Source organism: Gekko japonicus, unplaced genomic scaffold, assembly GCF_001447785.1.
Source record: "Gekko japonicus isolate JY-2015 unplaced genomic scaffold, Gekko_japonicus_V1.1 scaffold1924, whole genome shotgun sequence".
NCBI classification, from domain to species: Eukaryota; Metazoa; Chordata; class Lepidosauria; order Squamata; family Gekkonidae; genus Gekko; species Gekko japonicus.
In genome coordinates, this window is record NW_015175419.1 from 317,007 (window position 1) to 340,055 (window position 23,049).

Here is a 23,049-nt window from a genome sequence, read left to right on the forward strand (position 1 = left end):
ACTGGGAACTTCTCTCTCCTGCTCCAGTTTCCCCGGGGGTGGGGTGGGGTGTATGTGCGCTTCCTTCTTGCAAAGTGGAAGGAGCTGCCCAGTGAAGAAAGCTGAGAGCTGCTGCAGTTTGCTTTAAATTGCAACGTTGTCTGTTGGAGGCTTGAACGTTCGGTGGAGGGGGAGAGAGAGGGACGGGGAGAGAAGGCTCCTCCCCCTCTGCCCTGGTAAGTCCGTTCTCTACGCAGCTGCAGTGAACTCTGTTTTACTTTTTGGCTGTTTTTTAACCCGCCCTCTATATTTTAAAGTTTTTAGATTTTTCTGCACACCTGGGAAGTAATTGACATATTCAGAATAATCTCTTCCCCCCCCCCCATGCGGTCCCAATCTGCAGAAATAGGTATCCGCACAGAGAGGGGACCCTTGGCCATTAGTATATAGATAGATATGGAGCAGAGATCCATCAAAGGCTATTCGCCACAAGGTATAGATAGGAACTCTCAGTCTGAGGCAAGTGATGCTCTGTATTCTTGGTGCTTGGTGGGGGGCAACAGTGGGAGGGCTTCTAGTGTCCTGGTCCCCGTGGTGGACCTCCTGATGGCACCTGGTATTTTTGTACAACAACAAACAGTACAGCAGACAGTAGGAAATAGCAAAGAACAACAGAAAACAACCGTGAGCTGGATTTCCCACAAAAATATATGTATCCAGAAGGAGGCTTCAACAAAGTGAAATGCATATATAGTCAGAAATGAATCTATTCATATAATCTATCATGGGAAAATACAGAAGGCAACAAGATCCATAATAGGAAAATAGGGTCCAAAGTATAAATATGCAAGATAAATATCCAACACTTTTCCTAGGTAATTTTAAGTGTTTCAGACTTCTGGTTCTTCCTCGGGAACAAGTATAAAATGCAATAATACTTTTTAAAGAATATTATTTTTTTAACAATATTTCAAAAAGAATACTTTAAGAAACAGCACAATACCACAACATATACTCACTTAACATTGGCCAAGGTCTCCTAAGCTTTAGTCAGCACCTCTCAAGGCTGCTTCTATGTAACAGGACCAAAACATGCCTCAGAGTATCCAGGATACTAAATTGGCAACTTTCAATACTAGAAATAGAGGTGCTTGGATGTGATGTGTAGCTGGTACTGACTGAAACCCATGTAATAGACCGAGTAGGCTACTTCATTTATAATATCCCCAGGAATTCTGTATCCAGGAGTTGGCAACTTTCAATACTATAGCAACTAAGTTGTTTGTCTAGCTGTAACCAATTTAGATACATATAACAGGCTTATTAGGCTTGATATCTCCAGGAATTTCCTACCTGGGGATGGCAACTTTGATTACTTAGGTGCAAATGCAACAAGGGCTTCTACAACTTTAAATGCTAACAGGATACAACCAGCTGCATTCAATGTAGATCCATAAAGTAGACCCAGTATGCTGGATACTCTGAGGCAGCACTGGGACTCTCCCAGATTGTATCAGGTCCCACCCACTAAGCAAGCCACACACTAGATTTAATCTTTGGCATGGGGACAGATATTGATCGGATAACTGCTGAAGCAGTGTCATGATCAGATCATTTTGCCCTGAAGGCTTGGGTGAGTATCTCCACTTCCTCCTGTCTAGGCAACAAGCGGATTTATGCTCGCCTGCAGAGACTAATGGACCCAATTAGGTTCCAGAATGCTCTGCAGGATCTGATGCCCCCCCCCCCCCGGCGACTCATTGAATGTGCTGGACTGGACTGGAACTCCCATCTCTCTGAAGCCATTGATGAAATTGCTCCCCGATGTCTGCTCCTGCCCCAAGTTGGCCCTCTGGTATACTACGGAGCTCAGAGGGATGAAGCGGGAACGTAGACAACTAGAGCAAGTTTGGAGACAGTCTCACAACAAAGCCTCAAGAGCATCTTATAGGACGTTTATGAAGTCCTATGAAATGGCAGTGAAGACTGCTAAGAGGGAATTCTATGCAGCCTCCATTGCATCCAGTAGCTCTCGCCTGGCACAATTGTTTAAGGTAATTAGAACGCTGACTTCTCTCACTGAGAGAACTAAAAAGACTAGTAATTCAGCCATAAACTGTGAGGCATTTGTGAGCTTTTCTATGGAGAAAGTCTTGTCACTCTGCCACAACCTGTCTGCCAACTTTGATACAGTATGTGAACTAGAGGCCCCTTGGTCACCTTTGGATTCAATATTTGACAACTTCAACCAGCTCTCTGAGGCTGATGTTTTTGTTTTTTTGCTATATTTGTTATTTTTGGTCTAAATGCTGATGTTGACAGGATCCTGAGTGCTGCGAAGCCAACCACTTTTCTCATAGACCCGTGTCCTTCATGGTTGGTGTGAGTTGTTGGTGAGGATATATGGGGCTGTCTGCTGGACATTATCAATCTGTCCCTTAGTTTAGGGGTCTGTCCAGAGGGCTTAAAAGAGGCAATGGTAATACCACTCTTGAAGAAACCATTGCTGGATTTTTCTGATCTGACCAATTACCACCCAGTTTTGAATCTTTCTTCCTGGGTGAGGTAATTGAGAGAGTGGCAGCTGAGCAGTTCCAGAGCTTCCTGGAGGATATATCGGCACTAGACTCCTTCCAGTCTGGCTTCCACCCAGGTCATGGAACAGAGATTGTGCTAGTTGCCCTCATGGATGATCTTCACAGGCAGTTGAACTGAAGCAGGTTGGCTCTGATGTTATTGCTAGACTTGATAGCGGTGTTTGACACAGTCGATCACGATCTGCTGGTTTACTGCCTTGCCGACCCTGGAGTACATGGGACTGCCCTGAAGTGTGTTGTCTCATTTCTCCATGGTTGGTGACAGAGGGTGGCATTGGGAGAGAGGGTCTCTTCTTGATAACCCATTGTATGCAGGGTCCCTCAGGGGGCTATCCTCTCTCCAATGTTATTTAAAATCTATACGCACCCTCTTGCCCAGCTGGTGCAGAGTTTCGGGTTGGGATGCCATCAGTATTCTGATGACACCCAGCTGTATCTCTTGATGGTTGGACAGACACTGCCCCAAGAAATTTGGCTGAGGGTTTGGAGGCCATGGTGAGGTGGTTGAAGCAGAGCCAAAACTGAATCCAGGAAAGATGGAGGTTCTCAGGTTGGGTGGAGGAGATTCAGGTTTGGGGTGCCAAATCATAGAATCATAGTGTTGGAAGGAGACCTCCAGGGTCATCTAGTCCAACTCCCTGCACAATGCAGGAAATTCACAAATACCCCCCACACCCCCAGTGACCACTATTCCATGCCCAGAAGATGACAAAAACCCTCCAGGATCTCCAGCCAAACTGGCCTGGAGAAAAATTGCTTCCTGACCCCAAAGTGGTGATCAGCATTTTCCTGGTTTTGTAAGAAAGGGCCACAAGAACTAAGCACTGATGCAGCCCTTCCTGCCCTCCCTCTCATGATCTGCCCAAGTTCACAGAATCAGCATTACTGTCAGATGGCCATCTAGCCTCTGTTTGAAAACCTCCAAAGAAGGAGAGCCCACCACCTCCCGAGGAAGCCTGTTCCACTGAGGAACTGCTCTGTCAGGAAGTTCTTCCTAATGTTTAGCTGAAAACTCTTTTGATTTAATTTCAACCTGTTGGTTCTGGTCTGGCCTTCTGGAGCAAAAGAAAACAACTCTGCACCATCCTCTATATGACAGCCCTTCAAGTACTTGAAGATGGTTATCATATCACCTCTCAGTCGTCTCCTCTCCAGGCTAAGCATATCCAGGTTCTTCAATGTTTCCTTATAGGATGGTCTCCAGACCCCTCACCATCTTTGTTTCCCTCGTCTGGACACGTTCCAGCTTGTCTATATCCTTCTTAAATTGTGGTGCCCAAAACTGAACACAATACTCTAGGTGAGGTCTAACTAGAGTAGAGTAAAGCGATACCATCACTTTGCATGGTCTGGACACCAATGCTCCCTCTAAGCTGTGGAGTCTTGTGAGCAAAAATTCTACTTTGTGAGCTACTGGCATTAAAGCTGTGAGTGAGCAATTTGGCTACTGCATAAAGTAGTTTGCTCTTGAACCATCTTTCCTGAGCTAAGACAAAAAAGTGTGAGCTGGACACTAAAAACTTGTAAGCTAGCTCACACTAACTCAACTTAGAGGGAACACTGCTGGACACGATATTTTTGTTGATACAGCCCAAAATCACACTTACCTTTTTAGCTACCACATCACACTGCTGACTCATATTCATTGTATGGTCTACTAAGACCCCTAGATCCTTTGTGCACATCCTACTGCCAAGACAACCTTCCTCCATCCTATAACTGTGCACTTGATTTTTCCTACCTAAATGCAGAACTTTACATTTATCCCTGTTGAAATTTACTTTGTTTCAGCCCAGTTTTCCAACCTGTCAAGATCATCCTGTACCCTGACCCTGTCTTCTACCCCTCCCAATTTAGTTTCGTCTGCAAATAAACGTTCCCTCTATCCCTTCATCCAAATCATTCATAAAGATGCTGGACAAAACAAGTCCCAGAACAGATCCTTGAGGCACTCCACTTGTCACTCCTCTCCAAGAGGATGAAGAACCATTAACAAGCACTCTTTGGGTGCAATCTGTCAACCAGTTACAGATCCACCTAACAGTAATAGGATCCAAACCACATTTTACCAACGAGTCAATTTATTTATTTATTTATCAAATTTATACCCCACCCGCCCGGCTGAGGCTGGCTCAGGGCGGCTTACACAGAATAAGACATATAAATTACAGTTAAAACAGTTTTAAAACCAACTAAAACCATCTAATAATGTACTAGTAAACATTATGTTATTTAATGATGGCAGCCATTTTTAGTGGTCCCTTCTCACAGTCAGCTCGTAGGTCTTTCCTTTAGGCGTCTGGCACAGGCAACAAAGAATATTATGTGGAACCTTATCAAAAGCCTTACTGAAATCAAGATAAACTATGTCTACAGCATTCTCCTGATCCAGCAAGGTAGTAACTTTCTAAAAAAAAAAGAGATAAGGTTAGTTTGACATGACTTGTTCTTGAGAAACCCATGCTGGCTCTTATTAATCACAGCCATGCTTTCTAAATCCTCAAGGACTGCCTGTTTGATGATTTGTTCTTAAATGTTCCAGGTATAGATGTCAAGCTGATGGGTTGGTAGTTACTCAGATCCTCCTTTTTCCCCTTCTTGAAGATGGGGACAACATTTGCCTGCCTCCAAACTTGTGACACCTCACCTGCTCTCCAAGAATTCTCAAAAATAATGGACAGAGGCTCAGAAATTACAGGCGAGCGTGATAGTCTCTTTTAATATGCTCTGGGTTGTGCTGGGTGATATCATTTGTTCCCATATGGGTGAGCAAGAAGGGGTAATAATCTGTGGGCTTGATGAGTCTTCCTACCCTTTCTGTCACACCCAGTAGACATCATACCTCTTGAAATGACCAGTCTGGTCGGCACTCTTTATCTTCTACCTCTCTCAGTAGGGAATCCCCAATTACCAGCACATGCCACCTCCTATACTGGGGAGCAGAAGCTCGAGTCCTCTCATCTACGGGGGCCTGAGAAATTTCTTTCAAGCTTCATGGAGGCTGGAGGAGAAGCCATTGTTCCAGTGGTTCAGAATCAATATATCTGGGGAGATCCAGAAACCGATTGCTTAGTAACAGAGGCTCAGAATGTCTCTTGATTTTCCTGCTCCTGTGATCATTTGCCAGTATGTCCAATGGACATACTCCCCCAAACCCCACCTCCCTGCAAAAACATCGAGTCTGCCCACTGCATTGGCTCCCCCCCAGCCATTGACTCTGGGAATCTCTGTGATCCCCTGCCCTCTCAGTGTTACAGATGCCTTGCCCCTGAGTGACAGAAGCACCCCCTTCCTAAAGCAGACACACAGTTATGAACTTCATTCATTCACTCTTTTTATTTCTGACCTTTCTCCCCCAAGTGGCTTACATCATTCCTCTCTCCTCCATTTTATGCTCACTACAACCCTGTGAGGTTGGTTAGGCTGAGGGTGTGCATCTGGCCCAAGGCCATGCATGTAGCTTCCATGGAACAAATGGGGGATGGAATTTGGGTCTCCCAGATCTAGTCTTGTGTTCTAATCATCACACCAAGCTGGCTCATTCACCCAGACCACCTTGTAGTCCCTCCCCCCCCTTTACACAGAATCCTGCAAAGTGAGGGAGGGAACCTCTTGTTAGGTCAGCTTTGGAGGTGTCGCTGGGCCCCTACTTCCTGAGCTCCTAACTGGTGAGGCTGCAGGGGCAGTGGGACAACGTGTGTTTTCAGTTCAATTGGTGCCTATGGGCCACACCATTTTTGTGTGGGTATAACGCTCTGCTTCCCCGGCTGAAAGGACTCAGGGAGCCATGCCCCCAAACTGCCCACAAACACTCTGGCGCAGGGGCCTACACCTTGGTTGCGCCAACAGGCAGCTGCTGGGACCATCTGCTGGCGGCCAAGAGTGATGGAATGATGCTGGGCACCTGTGCCATCATAACTGGCCCTTAACGCTGATGTATCTTGGACATATGCTGACTCAAAGGTCAGTTGGCTCCCTGTGCGCTCCCCCCCCCCCCGGATTGTGCTGTTAATGGCTTTCTAATTTTATTGCTTTTATTGATTTTTGTAACTGAAAAGTGTCTTAAATTATTATGGATAATATAAGTATTGAGAGGTTAACTATATGCAAAGAATGTTTAACCAGCAAAGGAAGAGCCACTGGGTGGATGGTGGCAATTGGAACTGGGGAACTGAGAGTGGGAAAAGGGTTAAGAGCTGCCTCCCTTTCGTGCTGCATTTATTTTCTAATTTATTCACTCCTACAGTGGCTTTGCTTTTTTCCTTAGGAAAGGATTTGGCAAATTTCTGTATAATTAGACATAGTTTTCTAAAAATACTTCTCTCTGTAGGTCTTCCATATGTGTCAGTTGTACTGCTTTTATTGTGCCTTATGGAAGCTCATGGCAGTCTCCGGATAGTCAACGAAATGTCTGATTTGTAGGCTGAATTTGTCTTGTGAGTTTCTTTTCATGCTGCCTCTTTTCATTGCTTGAATAAAACAAAGCGATCAAAACATTATTTCTTTTTCTTTTAGCTGTCTCCGTAATGAGGTACAGCGCTTCATCATTTGGATTTGCGGTAAGTAATCTCATGGCCGATGACTACATTGCAGGAGTTCTTGAAATTAGACCATGAATTTTTCTCCATTATTGCAAGTGTTGGTGGTCATGAGGGCCAACATTTCACAACTGATGGATTTTGCTTGAAAGGAGGGATGCAATGTGAAGTTGTGCTGGAAACTTCTCATGACAGAAGAATCGTTCTCTCTCAAAAAAGGACACACGAGACAGGTCTGAAACACTTATAAATGTGGTTGTCTCTTGATTTTTTTAAAACAAAAGAAAATACATGTATTACATAAAAAGGGATAGCATTAGAGGCAAAAATCTTTTGTCTGGATCTCTGGGATGGTTGCAATTTAACAAAAACCATAGTCTGGCACCATGAATGAGCCCACAGAAAAAAAAAGTATAGCATTACACTTAGTTCACTGGGCTTAAAAGGGTGTAACTCTGGTTAGGATTAAGTTACTTCTGAACCAGCAAACTATGGCCTGTGAGTCTTCTCCAAGCCAGGTATGCAAACTATTTGGTTTTCAGTTCTGATTGGGATGGGAAGTTCGATACATATTTCAGATGTAACATTACTTGTGGTAAATTAGATATTGTTAGTTACCATAAGAGTGAGAAAAAGAGAAGAGAGTACAGAGTTTATTCATGCATTACTAAACCATCATCTGTATCTGAATCACCCCAATAGGGTCTATGGTCATCTGCTAAAAAAGAAGAGCAGAAATCATCAATGTTTAAACGAATTCTAATCCCTGCTTTTATTTAAATGAATTATACAGGGCTTCTGTGTTGGGCATGTGGCATAAAATGTTGCTTTCAATGAAGTTGTTTTAATAGCTGCCCCCAAACCAAATACTTATGTATCTTTTACAGTTTGACGCCACTTTGGACGTTTTGTCATCTGTGATAGTTCTGTGGCGCTACAGTAATGCCGCCGCCGTACATTCAGCGCAGAGAGAATACTTGTGAGTACTTGTGGCTACTTTTAGCTGTTATAAAATCTATGAGAAGATGGATCAAGAACATGACGCCTGTTCAGTGTCAAATGTCTCATCTCTTTACTTTCATTTATTTAAATTGTCTGTGTGTACACATATGGTGGAAAACACAAATCTCACACCAAAACACAAGTGATTGATAGAATCTCGGGTAAGTCAGCAATGTTTTTATATAATTAAGGATACTATTGCTAAAGTTCTAAGCTTGCACTGATGCAGTGTTGTTCCACATCTTAGAAGCACTCTTTTCAAACCCTTATGCCATCCTATTAATAATAGTTGGTGACACTGATTCTTTTCTGTCCAATAGTAGTTAGCTGAATGCGCTTTACTGTGTCAAACTGCAGACAACAAGGCAGTCTGAAAATGTGCTCTGTGTGTATGCACATCAAAGAAAAAAATATGTGCACATTTCTGTGAGTGTGAGAGTCGTTTTCCATACTGATTAACTGCAGTGTGTGATAAATTGTACATTATTTTTTTGAGGGGAAAAGGGTGAGATGCTGTGATGGAGATTGGTATAAATGACACAGAAACCCAGTATGTTTTTCTAGTTGAAATGTTTTGGTGCCTGATTTGATTCTCTGAGTTTGATTTGATTTTCTAAGTTGTCTTTTGATGGTTTTTGTGACCATAATAGGAGTAGATGAGAAGAGATAGAGGCCCCATTTAGAGCTGGGTGAATAACAGGCCAACATTTTATTAACCATATTTCTAACTACAAAGACAGGCATGGGTGTGGACCTTAATCTGCTGGGAAGCAGTGGTCATAATACCACAGCCCACTGCTGGTTTAACTTGAAAGAAGGACTGGCACACAGAGGCCTGATGCAACTGGGTCCCCATCTTCTTAGCCATTGCCTGGAGGTATGGATGAATGTCATTCCAACGGCTGGATTGGTTTTGTGTGTTCACCCCCCCCATGGCCCTATGTCGTTGTTTCAGAATTCTACAACCTGCTCACCTTTCTGTTCACATCTGAAGCTAAATCACTACTTGTGATGATAACCATCCTTATTCTATTTTCAAAACTGTTTTTTTCTGTGCGGATACTTATTTCCACCAATAGGGGCTCACTCTCCCCCAACAGCTTTTCCTACATAGTTAATAGACTTACTGGGTTTGTAGAAAAATCCAAAAACTAAAAAAAATCCTTCAGGGATGGCTGAATTCCCCCCAAAACCTTTTGAAATGGCCTCTGCTGGCCTTTCCAGGCCTATTTTGGCCTTTCAGGGAGGGAGGCTTGGGGCCAGACCTCACAAGAGTTGCCAGTGCCAGGCTGGGGGATTTCTAGAGATTTTGTGATGGACTCTAAGGAGGGCTGGGTTTGGGAAGGGAGAGGTCTCAGCTGGGTATAATGCCACAGAGTCCACCCTCCAAAGCAGCCATTTTCTGCAGGGAGACAGACCTCTGCTGTCTAGATTCCAGTTGTAATTCTGGGGGGTCTCCAGGTCCCATTTGGAGGTTGGCAACTCTAGGCCTGGCAGTAGTCTAGGGTTGCCAGGTCCCCCCTGATTTGCATGACTCACCTAGCCTTGGCTTAGGGTTGCCAACCTCCCCGGTTTGCCAGGGGTCCCCCATTTTTTTGGGGGGGGGGTTCTACCCTCCACCGGCCAGATAGCCAGCGAGGGAAGGCCCACCCCCAACACCCACAGCCACCCCCCTCTCTCCCTTTAAGTGTGTGGAACCCGTGTTTCCTCCCAAACCTGATCTCCGCAAGCTTGCAAGGAAATGCCAGCTTCGTGCTCTTAAAAGGGAAACGTGGCTGCTCTTAAAGGGGAAACGCCAGCTCCTGCATTTAAAAGGGAAGCGCCGGCTCCTTTAAGTGCAGGGAACTGCCATTTCTGGAGATCTGGCGTGCGGGTGGGTGGGTGGCGGATGTCCCCAACGTGACATTATCACCTCGGGATGCCCTGCCCCCTCCAGGAACATCCCCAAAGTCCCCCGCTGGGGGTGGAAGATGGACTTGGCAACCCTACCTTGGCTGCTTGCTACCGTTCATCAGCAGCCACCCTATGAAAGCCAGTGAGGTGCAGCAGTTAGAGCTTCAAAGTAGGGTCTGCAAGACCCAGGTTCAGATCCCCATCTTGCAGTGGAAGCTGACTGCGTGATTTTGGACCAGTCACATATTTCAGCCTAACCAACCACACAGGGTTGTTGTGCAGTTAAAAAGGAGGAGGGAATAATGGAAGCTGCTTTGGTCCCCACTGTGGAGAAAGACTGTAATTTTCCTAGGTAGAGGCTGGGGGGTGGAGATGGAAAGCAGAAGACAGAGAGGCAGATAAAGGTAGGTTGGTGTTGGGTGGGAAGGAAATAGTGTTGCCAACTCCAGGTTGGGAAATTCCTGGACATTTGAGGAGTGGAGCCTGGAGAGGGTGGGATTTGAGGAGGGGAAAAACTTTGGACTGGTAATGTCATAGACTCCACCCTCCAGCCATTTCCTCCACAAGAACCACCATTGCCAGCCTCCAGGTGAGGACTGGAGATCACCCAGAGTTACAACTGTTGTCCAGGTGACACAGATCAGTTTCCCGGGATAAAATGGCTGTTTTGGAGGGTTGAGTCTATGGCATCATACCCTGCTGATGCTGCTTGCCACCCGAAGCCTCACTGTCCCAAGGCTCCACCCCCGAATCTCCAGGAATTTCCCAACCTGGAGCTGGCAGTCCTAAGGTGAATTGATCTCTGTAGCTGGGAGATTAGTTGTGATTCCCAGACCGCTGCCACTGCTGCTGTGGGGGGAGAGGAAGCAGGTGGGTGGCTAGGAGCACTGCTACCACTGCTGCTGCTGCTCTGCGGAGTGTGGGATGAAGCAGAAGGAGGCTGGGAGACTGATGGGAGCAGAAAGAAAGAATGATGGGGTGGGGGCAGAAAGAGAGAAAGAGTGATAAAGTGGAGAGGCAGAAAAACAAAGAGAAAGATGACAGGTAGGAAAGAGAGACGAAGTCACATGCATGGAGGAGAAATAGAGAGTAAGAAAAGGGGGGCAGAGGGGAGAAATAGTGTGAGAGAGGTAGGGGCGAGGAGAGGAAGCAAAGGTGTGATGAATGAGATAACCATCCCGCAAGTTTCTTGCGGGTCTCTACTTGTCTATATACTAATAGCCAAGGTGTCCCCTGCGTGCGGATATCTAAATCCACACATCGGGGGCACCTAGGGGGCAAAGAGATTTTCCTGCACATTTGGGGCAATCCCCAGGTGTGCAAAAAAATCTAAAAAGTTTTTAAAACTTTAAAAAACTTAAATCCCCCCAAAAGTAAATGGGCGTTCCCTGTGCATGCGTAGAGAATGCCCTGGCAACTGTCTCACTGCCGCCACCACCGGGGGGGGGGAGAACGCTTGGCGGGCTGGCGGCTGTGAGCCATTAAGGCCTTGCTGCCGCTGCCACTGGGAGGGGGGTGGAGGGAGAAAACTTGGTGGCTGGCCTTGCCGCCGCTGGGGGGAAAGGGAAGGGGGAAGAAAACTTGGTGGGCTGGCGGCTGTGAGCTGTTCAGGCCTCACTGCCACTTGGGGGGTGGAGGGAGAAAGCTTGGCGGGCCGCCCTCAATGCCGCCGCTACCGCTGGGGGGTGGGGGAGGGAAAAGGCTGGGCTCACCTGCTGCTGGTTCTCCTGCTTCTGCATGCGGGGAGCTGTGGGGAACACTCCCCCTCCCTGCAAGTATCGCGGGTCCCTCTTCTTGTATTAACTATGTAACCATGTTAACGTATTGAAAGTGGGGGAAGGGAAGAATATCAGCCCCTCACTCCCCGTGCTAAATGTATAAACCTGACAAATTCCTTCCTGGCTCTGAAATCAATGACAAAGTAGAGACCAGAGTAGCAAACTAAAAGCATATCACATTGAGTGGGAGTAGGGATGCCAATCTCGGGGGGAGGGGGGGCTGGAGATATGGAATGATAACTGATCTTTGGACTACAGAGATCAGTTCCTCTGGAAAAGATGGCTGCTGTGTGGAGGGTGGACTCTACGGCATTATACCTTGCTGAGGTCTTGCCCCTCCCCAACCCCAAATCTCTAGGGATTTCCCAATCAGGAGTTGACAACCCAAAGTGGAGGAGCCGGAAGTCTTACTGACTGAACAGGAAATAGAAGGTGGGCAGATTTCTTCACCCTCTCTCTTTGTTTCAATAATAGCTAAGCAACAGTGTGAGGAGTTTCACTTAGAAGCCTGCTACTGTATAAGTGTCTGCTGTAACTCCACTGATTGTAAAACAGCCTTGTCAATTACATCTTCTACTGACCTGTTTTGTGACCTTTACTAGGTTCCCAGGACCAAGTTCCTTGGCAGCCATTTTAGCCAGGCTAGCCTTGCTTTCAGTAGCAGACAAAATCTTCTACCTCTTATCTGACGATGATAATTATGTCACCTATATGGTAGAACAAAGTTTGCGTCCAGTGGCACCTTTAAGTCCAACAAAGTTTAATTTTTTTTTTGGTCTTAAAGGTGACACTGGACTCAAACTTTGTTCTATTGCTTCAAACCAGCATGGCTATCCACCTGAATCACCTATGTGATGTCACTGTATGCACCGGTGGCCAAGAAGATTTGTGCAAAACTTCCACCTTGATGTTCAACATGCTGTATTCTCTGCTGTGTCCTGATCCTGACAATTTTAACATTGTTTTTAACCTTGTTGTGTTTTTACTGTAATATTTATTATTGCTCAGGCAGGTATCATTATATTGCTATGGCCTTTGGGCTCTTGGAATAAAATTCTGTCTACCTACCAACCTACCACCAAATCTGTTACAACAGAAAATGTAACCTTTTTTCCTTTTAAGAATCTAATTTAACTTGGAGGTTGGTGGTATTGCTGCTAGAAATGGGGGCTGTGGGAGAGTGAGGGTGAGTACAGTAGCTGCAAGAAAGACCCATGTTGACTGCATATGCATAGTCATAATGGGACATTTTGTAGCTGCTCAAATGCAGATTAACTGCCTGTAGAAAGTGAGTCAGACTGAATGACATTACAATTAGTTCTCTATTCAGTCTTTTTTTCATTCAGAATAGTTATGCATCATTTTGATTATGTAGCGTTGAACTTTATGTTCCTTCTGTACACTTCATACAGGACCATATTCGGATTCCTAAAAAGTCAAATGAGATATGTTCCAGCATACTAAATACCTAGACTAACAGTGCAATCCTAAATATGTATGTGTTGTTGTTCAGTCACACAGTCGAGTCTGACTGTTTGCGGCCCCATGGACCACATCACACCAGGCCCTCCTGTCTTCTGTTGTGCTCTGGAGTTTGCTTAATTTCATGTTCATTGCATCGATAACACTGACTAACCATCTCATCCTTTGCTGTCCCCTTCTTGAATTAAGTCCTATTGAATTCAATGGGATTTACTGCATACTTTGTGTTTAGGATTTCAGCCAGAGCCATGTAACAAACATACTCCCTTCTAAAAAGCTACTACACAGACACACAGACACACACTCACACACATTCTTATAAGTGATTACTAGAGATGCTGTTGATGGATGTTTAAATAACTTTTGAGAATTCATATTGCATGTTTGAAGTGGCTGTATGTATTTAGGGGTTTGTTAAGGTGTATTATTTTATTTGACCTTCGATTTATTGCAATGGTACTGTAACAGACTAAGAGTGGGTCTAAAAAACAAATGCCTATGTTAACGCTGGCAGTGTAAGAAGTATTAATTTAATACTGACAAATCAATGTATACCTACACTGTGAATAGAAAATGGTTTTAAATTGGTGTTGTGAGTTAAATGAATTCGATTACCTAGATAAACACAAAGAAGTGTGCAAGATACTAAGGAATACAGAGGATCAATATATGTAAGCACAATGACCAGCCGCTCAGTTATGCAGCACAGTCTAGCCAAGATGTGTAGTAACATGGGGACATTAGATGTGGTAAAGATGTTCTTTTTCTTCTGACACGTATGTTTGCAATTATTTTATTTTGAACTGATTTGTGGGATATTGTCCGTGGTAATTTCCAAATGAGATCCCAGCTATTTGAACTACTATATGAACAGAACAGATATTGATTACCTGGTTTTGAGGGTTAATTTTTGTTGTTGCAAATGAGCTATTGAAAACATAAATGATGTTTTTCTTTCTTTCTTTCTTTTTTGAGTCCCCCTAAGGGGAATTTTTTTATTGTTTTTTTAATAAGACTACAAACTATAACTGAAAATATAGGAAGGGGGAACTACATCTAAGGAGAAAGAAAAGAAACCCACTATTAATTAAAACCCCAAGAATGGGAGATCAATACATCAGCTTATCTCAATGTTAATCTAAAATGCTAAAAATACATTGAACATAGTCAGTTATGCTAGGTTATTTATCTTTTAACCATCCATTTATCTGTTTAATGAAACCCTCAGAGCAGCCCAAAGTTATTTCTAAATTTTCAGGCACAATTCAGAGTCCTTCAGCTTTTATTTTCTCATATCTTTTCTTATCCTCAATTTATATGGACTTTTGGGGGCTGCTGCCCCCTTTTCAGAGAGAGAGTCCTCGTCAGAAGACACTGAGCCTAACTCGCCATCAGATTTGCTTTCTTCTTCTTCCTTCTTGTCCTCCGATGGTTCCCCTAGCTGTGTTCTCAGAAACTCATGTACTTTAGGAACAGAGTCAATCTTTTCTTTTTTTATAGTGAAGCTTGAAATTGACGCCTTCTGGAATTAACCATCGGTAACTGACGCCCTTTGTCTTTCTTTCTCTTCTGTCTTATTTCAAATGGAATATCTTTTAAAATCCTGATGTAATTGTCCCCAATTTTCAAGGGTGTTCCTGTAATCACTTTCAAAACAGAGTCTCTCACATGTCTCTTTGAGAATCTGACTACTATTTCCCCAGGCAGATTATTTTTCTTGATGTATAAGGAATAGGACCTGTAGACCACATCCATCTTGCTGTAAAGATATTCCGCTGTCAAATCTGTCATTCGGGCTATTGCTTCACTCAGCAGTTGCTTCAGATTCTCTCCTTTAGATTCCGGGACTCCTTGGAACCATAGGACCAAATTTGCTTTCTCTAGTTGCAGCTGTAAAAGTTGTGACTCTTCCGTAGCTTGTTTCATTTCCAGCTTTTGCACCTTTTTCTTGACTTTTTTAGTATTGGCATCCATTTCCTTCACCTTCTCTGCCATTTGCTCTGTTGCTTTTAAAGATTTAGTTAGTTGCAGCTGCTGTGAAGCCAAACTCTGACCAATTGTTGACAGTTGTTGCTTAATATTAGTCATCTCATCCAGCAGAGGGCGCAAGGAATCTGCCAACATTTTGGAAAGCTCAGTGGTCTCTTCCATTCGAGGACTGCCCACTAGTTTCGCTTTCAACAGTTTTTCCTTATCTGGTTTCTTCCCCACCATCTTTTTGGATTATTTACTTTTCTAAAAGTTGCTAAAGTCTCTGATATTCGCCCATAAGCTTGTCTGCGCTCTGGTAAGTCTCTTAAAACAGATTTTGACGCTCCCCCCTCTTTATTCCCAGGTTTTCATTCATATGTTTGGGAGGGCTCCTCCCCTGCTCGCTTTTCGTCACTCGTTAAGGGGGGCAGCTTTCTTTTTAAATCTTCATGCTCGCTTCAACCTGACTCACAGTTCGTTGCTGGCCATCCGGTCACGCTTGGCATCAGTTTTTCTCACCCTTAGTCTCTGGGACATCTTGGAAACAAAGGACCAGGTTTGCCTTCTCCATTTGTAATTGTAAAAGTTGTTCTCCTGTTGAAATTTGCTTCTTTTCCAATTTTTGTACCTTTTTCTTCACCTTTTGAGCAGTGGTGTCAACTTCTTTCACTTTCTCAGCTGTTTGTTCCGTAATTTTAAGAGCCTTGTTCAATTGTGTCTGCTGAGTAGTGATACATTGGTTCATTGTTGACAGCTGTTCCTTGAGATTAGTCATCTGATCCAGCAGGGGGCACAGGGACTCTGCCAACGTTAGGGCCTACTCGGTGGTTCCTTCTGGTTGTGGACTCTCAGCTACTTTCACTTTTAAAAGTTTCTCCTTCTCCGTCCTCTTCCCCGCCATCTTTATTAGTTGTTTACTTTCGCAAAGATTAGCAAAGTCTCTGAATATGCACTCAAACGCTCATACACGCCTTGGTAAGTCTTTCCCAACAGGTTTTGTCGCTTTTGTTTCCGCTCCCCCCCCCCCAGTCTTGCTTTTAAGTTTATGTGCATGGGAGGCGTCCCTCCCCCGCTCGCTTTGCTTTCTAGTCCGTGGGGCAGGGAGCTTTCTTTTTTAATTGCAAATATGCTTTAATCTGACTCACAGTTCATCTTCGGTCATACGACCTCATTTAGCCTCCGTTTTAACTGCTCGATCTCCAGCGCTTGCCCCGGTCAGCGTCGCTTCTTCCATTTGGACACTCAGCAGGAGGACCATTGGGATGGAGAAGCGCCTCGATTCCCCAGTATTGCACTGGCGAAGAGGCGACCTCTCAAAAGTCCCCTGGCTAGGAGCCTTTCAGCCAGGCTCTGTGGGAGGTAGCGATTCCTCGCCCCTGTCCTTTCTGCTGGTGCACAACTTTCACCCCCAGGGAGATCTGGGAGGTGAGTTTGCTCAGCACGCCGCCATAGACCAGAAAAAAATCGACTTTAGCAACCTATAAGACTGCTAGATTCAAATCTTATGGGAGAAGACAATAAACATCTGGAGTGAGATGAATCCTATGCCCTTATTCAGCCCTGAGGTGGACCATTGTTCTGAACTTGTGAATGAACTTAAGTTCAGCAATTTCATATTGTAATCTCCCCTTGAAGCCTATCTATTTGATGCACAAATCTGTGCCTGGTGTGCTTCCGGGGCTGAATAAGGAACACACAGTTGGAGTCCAGGGAGAGGATAAATATCTGTTTATTGCAATAATCAGGAAAATACAGGACTGGATACCTTGGCACCCAGTAACACCAAGCTGTATTCTGCCCCAACCAGGAAGGGCAGTAGATCTTATACCCCAAATGACATCATGGCAGTTTATGTAGAAGGAAATCCCTAATTTCAAAGTGTACATTCCATTCTATTATTTTCTGACTCTAAAAAAGGACCTTTAACCCTTAAAAATAATACTCTAATTGATTTTATTCTAAATCACCTCTGGCTAGACTAAATGCTAATAAGGCACAGTGGCAGCTGGCATTCTACATGTCAAGAGAAATATCAGAAATCACATTCATAAATCACATTCACTGGTCCCTTGTCCTACATATTTGAGGACCGCCAGTCTTAGGTCAGGAATGGAATGACCTGGAAGATTAAAATGCTTTCCCGCTGGTTTTTGAGTTTTGTGGTGTCTGACAAAGGGAGATTTGACTCTTGAAAGCTTCTATTCAAAATATCTTGTTGGTTTCTAAAGTGCAACTGGTCTTGAATCTATGATAGACCATGTCTTTTCATAGCCTCCATTTGTCAGTGTCAGTTTTCCCACCATGTTCTTGCAAGCTGGCAGCAAGTTTTATAGATCACAGGCAAGCAGGTCAGGTAGGCAAGAAACAAGCTCATCATGATCCAGTGGTCAGAACAAGAGCTGATGCTGGTGATTAGAGATTTCCACAAGAGGCAAGCAGGCCGTAGAAAGCTGCAGCTTAGCAGTCAGGTACTCTCCTTGTTAACACACAAGCTGGTTAAAAGGAGATGTTAAATCAGCAAAGGTTGGGACTCGATTGCAGGATTATATAGGGAACTGAGAATCCCACCCTTTTTCATAGCCAGGGTTGGATCCCTGTTTGTATGAAGATGCCTTTTTCTCCTGAGAGAGGCAATAGTGTGGGAGGCCTCAAGGTGTCAAGCATTCACTCGTCTGCCTGGTCCAGGCTTGGCTCAGAATTACAACTGCTTTCCAGATGGCAGAGATCAGTTCCCCTGGAAAAAATGGTGGGCTCTGTATCCTTATATGCTGCTGAGGTGGCGCCCATATGACAGCCAATGTGACGTAGCAGTCAGGGCTTCAGAGCACCGGAGAGGCTGCAGGTGTGTGGGGGGTGGAAAGCTGAAGAGTGAGGGGGAAATAAAGGTAGGTTGATGATTGGCTGGGAAGGAGATAAGGTTGCCAACTCCAGGTGGGAAATTCCTGGAGATGTGAGGGATGGAGCCTGGAGAGGGTGAGGTTTCAGGAGGCGTGGGACCTCGGACAGGTACAAAGCCATAGATTCCACCCTCCAAACCAACTATTCCCTTCCGGGGAACCATCGTTGCCAATCTCCAGGTGAGGGCTGGAGATCACTCAAAATTACAACTGTTCTTTAGGTAGCAGAGATCAGTTCCTCTGGAGAAATGGTGGACTCAGTGTCATTATACCCTGCTGAGGTCGCCACAGCAAATTGACACTGAGTGTCCAAGGCCGGGGCACCCGACCAGAGCTTCTTTCTAGAGGCCATTGTATTTATTTCCACAATGGGCCTTTTTCCTAGTTTCAAATAATTAATTAACTTTGCTCAGTGGAGCAGAGTGGTAAGATCCACTCTCGTGTGTGTGTCTATGAACATAACTCAGCTGCAATTAACCACTTTGAACTCCTGTTGATTTCAGTGGCATTGTGAAACTGGTGTTTGGCTTTCTTCTATGGATGTTACTGAGGACCTGGCAAGACATAATTCAATAAAGGAAGCCATGGCAACAACGTAGGGAGCATTCTCAGGTGCATCCTCTGCTGATCTGCCACTTATAATTACTAATAGGATTAAAAAAATTTTTATTAAAAGCAGTGTCCTGATCTGGATAGCCCACACTAGCCTAGTCTCATTAAATCTCAGAAGCTAAGCAGGGTTGGCCCTGGTTAATACTTGGGTGGGAGACCACCAAGGAAGACAGAGGCATGCAATGGCAAACCACCTCTGAACATCTCTTGGCTTGAGAACCATACAGGTTCACCATAAGTCGGCTGCAACTGGACAGGGGGAAAAAGCAGTAGTTATAGGAACAAAATATCTAGATTTATTAAAAATTATAGTTTTTTGTGTTGAAAGAAGAACCAAGGTCTATTCTTTCCAGGTTTGAAAACCGAGCTGTAAAATAACTATGCGCTAACGAAGCCGACCAGACAGTTATCTGACTGGTATTGACAATCTTGTTTTATTCAGCACAGTGTCATCACAGTTCAGTGAATATTCTAATTAACTTCTCAGAAGGCTGCTAAAATTGGTTGAAACCATATGTGAAAGTCATCTTGTTAAATACAATATATGAGAGGAGGAAAGGGAAGTGATTTTATTTTTATCCATCCATGCATCCTTCCATCCACTTACTGGCAAGTTTCAGACAGATTGCATTTGCATGCATCACTAATTTTTTCTTAATCCTTAATTCTGTTGCTACACCTCTGCTGCTCTTGGAGCAGATTGAGCTGAGAATAGTAATTACCAAGGGCTTGATTATATACCCAGTTAGATGTATTGTCACTACATCCCATTTGCTGGAGAGCTGATGGGATGATAATTAGACAGGAAGCAATCCCACCATGTATATTTTACAGCAGCTAAATTATATAAACCAAATCTTGTTTTCTAGCTAAACTAGAGCGTAGTCTACCATAGCATTTGTAACAGAAAACATTACTGTATATGCTTACACGAGCAGCAGACTTACTAATTTTTTTCATCTGATTTCGGAGCGGGCACCATGCACAAATGGCTGCCAGGTGGTCCATGGGGGAGGGAAGCCCGGCCATTGAGTTGCGTACTTCGTGGCAGGACTAGATCCTCAATGTGTGGAAGAAACTGCCAAAGAACACCCCCATGGGCCAATGCACAGCTGCTGCATGGGGATGCGAATATGGCAGTGGCATTGGCTGCCAGCAGGCCCCTGCAGAGGATCGTCTGCACCCCTTTATGTGCAAATGCTGATCCCCATGGCCATCTGGGACAGCATCACTGGAGCTGCAGGCTGAGCAGAGTGATGTGTGACCTTGCCTTGGAACCCTGAGGTGGCATGAATATGGCTGTGATGGCTCCAGACTTACCAGTGAGGCTGCCACTGAAGCAAAGGGGTTCTGCTTGACTGCTGCAGATGAGGTTGTTCTGCAGTACTGAAGCCACAATCAGTGTGGCTCCACCCACTCCCCCCTGAGCAGCCTCCTGTTCCTTCTCTTGCACCAGTTGCTCGTGGGCTGGATAAGAGCCCTGGATAGGCTGGTTATGGTCCCTGGGCCTTACGTTTGACTCCCCTGAACTAAGGTACTGGGATTCCATGCACATGGAGTACGGGGATGTGCTCATGGCGCTACATTTGGGCCAAACAGCTATGATAACAGATCTGTCACTCTGTGAAAAGTAAATTTTGCATACACACAGCTGTGACTGAGACTGGACCCATGCAGCGAGTGTAGAGAGGATTTAACTCTCAATTTCAACATCGGATCGAGGAGGAACTGGATGACGCAACTGCAGGGCAACGCGACGCGGCTGGAGCCCGAAGGGACGAGTAGCCGGGAACGCCGCAGTCCAGGAGCAGTGCGCATCAACGGAGGGTCCATCTGCACCCCGCTGATGGTCGCCGCTCGCCGGAATGCCGGGACTACGCCGGAGCCACCAAGAACGGAGAGAAGCCTGTCGTCCGGGTGCTGTTAGGCAACACCTCCCTGCACAATTGTCGCCTTAGGTAGGATCTGACTACAATAATGTAGGCCACTTGTAAACCGCTCTGAGACCCAGCAGGGGTCATGAGCGGTATAGAAGTCACATGTAAATAAATAAATAAAAATAAATAATCGAAACTGGGCTACCTGTAGGCAGTTTTATAAAGGGGGTGGGAAGACGCGTCCTTTAAAAACCCATCTGTTTTCTCAAGTGAGGTGAGGTCACTTGATGGGAAGGATTCATCCATGGCTCTGCCCATGACTTGCTCTTCACTATGGTTACACCTGCTTTATTTTTGTTTCCTGTTGCCAGCTCTTTTGTCTGCTGCCCAGGGCCCCATCCTTGACACCAATGTTCCCTCTAAGCTGTTGACTCTTGTGAGCAAAAATACTGCCTTGTGAGCCAAAAAATCTATGAGAATAAAAGTTGTGATTTTAAAAAATCAGTTTACAAACATATGAATATACATACAAAACATGCAAACATGAAATGGAAGGAAAAGGAAAGAAATGTTAAGAAAAAAGGAAAGAAAGGCATGGAAAGAAAGACATGGAAAGAAATGGAAAGAAAGAGAATAAAGAAAGGGGGAAAAAGGAAAGAAGGAAAATAAAGAAATGGAAAGGGGGAGAAAGGGAAAGAAAGCAAATAGATAGGGAGAGGTGAGGGAAGGAAGTAAGAAAGGAGGGGAGAGGTGGAAAGAAGGAAGAAAAGGGTAAAAAAGAAAGGCCCCCTCTAATGGCAGGCAGCCATTAGAGTACAAGGTTTGGTTCCGCCCTTCCAAGAGCGGGTAAGCCAAAGGGAGGGCTGAAATGGCTCCCCGCCCTTTAAATTGAGCAACCTAGCAGGTCTGCCCGTCAGCTGCTGTTTTAAAGAACAGGCAGCCATTTCAGGGCTCCATTTTGCTCCCTCCGCTTCCAAGTGGGGGAGAGTGAAAGGGAGCCCTGAAAGTGCTTCTTGCCCTTTAAAGCCAGCAGCACAGCCTGACTGGGGCCCTCCCTGACCTCTCTACTTGGCTGGGGCCTTACCCAACCTCTCTACCCTCTACTGCAGACCCACTCCTATGGGGCTGGTGGCCAGAGGCACAAGAAGAGCCTCGGCACGTTTACCTTTAAGCCCATTGGGGGGGGGGGAAGAGAAATGCAGCCCTGGTGGTGAGAGGCCCTTGAAGAGCCTCGCCACTGTGTTCTAGCTAAAGAGCCATTGGGTGGAAAGGAACTGTGTGGCTTGGCTGGAGCCCTCTCCTGCCCTCCCTCCCTTTCCCCCAAGCCCCCCTTCAATGTTACATCAGAACATAAGAGACGTCAGTGTTGGATCAGCCCAAAGGCCCATTCAGTCCAACACTCTGTCACACAGTGGCCAGAAATACCAGGTGCCATCAGGAGGTCCACCAGTGGGGCCAGGACATTAGAAGCCCTCCCACTGTTGACCCCCCCAAGCAAGTTGGCAGTGATAGGCCCTTGAAAAGCCTCACTGCTGCATTCCAGTTAAAGAGCCATGGGGGGGGGGAAAGGAACTGCATAGAAATTCCCCTGCAGCCCCCCCCCCCCAGCAGAGAGGGTCAACTGACTCACCTGAGCAGCAGGTCTTCTTCGGTGGCAGTGAGGCTTCCAGTCATGACTTTCTGAGGTCTTACTGGCTGGCACAACATGAGGGCCAGCACAAGCTCCTCCTTTTATAGGGCCCACAGTCAGGCCCCACCTGGATCTCCTCCACTCAAAAATGTTGACCAGCTGAGCTGAGCTGAGCCAGGCCAATTGCTCAGAGAGAGGGAGAGAGAGAGAGGGAGGGAGGGAGGGAGGGAGGGAGGGGCTACCTACTTCTCAGACCTGCAGCACTGAGGTTGGGGAAACTGTGTGCTATTGCAGCCTAGCGCAGCCTACAGGGAACTCTGCTTGACACTGGTAAAGTCATAATTTTGGCTTCCTGTTTTCCTGTTACAAGACTCTATAATGTGACTTTCAGCCATCTGCTTGTAGTTCAATGGGCTCTGGGTCTGGAAAGTCTGAATACCACTTTTTTGGTAGGATTTTCTACCCCATTTCATGGATTTTTTTGGTGTGGTTTTATGCACGTATAGCATTATGTGTGAGATTTCTGAAATGTCATGTCTATAATATCACCACCTATCAATGCTTTCAGTCAAATGTTTACAAGCTTCTGGATCTTATCCTTGTATTATTTCTTCTTATAACAAAGACAGCAGCTTGTGCCTTTCAGGTTAGCAAAACTAGTCTCACCCACAGACAAGGTAGGGATATGCTGTTCAAATCTAGGTGGTGGAAAGCCTTCCACCATAATATATTTAACATTGCAATCCTAAACAGTATTACACGCTTATAAACCCATTGGATTGCACTATAAATC

At 45.2% G+C, this 23,049-nt stretch overlaps 1 protein-coding gene across 1 annotated transcript in view; it reads left to right on the top strand.

Moving 5' to 3' along the window:
• The window catches only part of TMEM163 (transmembrane protein 163), a gene marked incomplete at its 3' end in the record, with an annotated part of 147,989 nt that overhangs the window by 101,278 nt on the left and 23,662 nt on the right, over positions 1 to 23,049 (top strand). The window contains exons 3-4 of the mRNA XM_015425782.1: positions 7,092 to 7,135; positions 8,002 to 8,093. Coding sequence (XP_015281268.1) covers positions 7,092 to 7,135; positions 8,002 to 8,093 — 136 coding nt within the window. The remainder of the gene's footprint in view (positions 1 to 7,091; positions 7,136 to 8,001; positions 8,094 to 23,049) is intronic.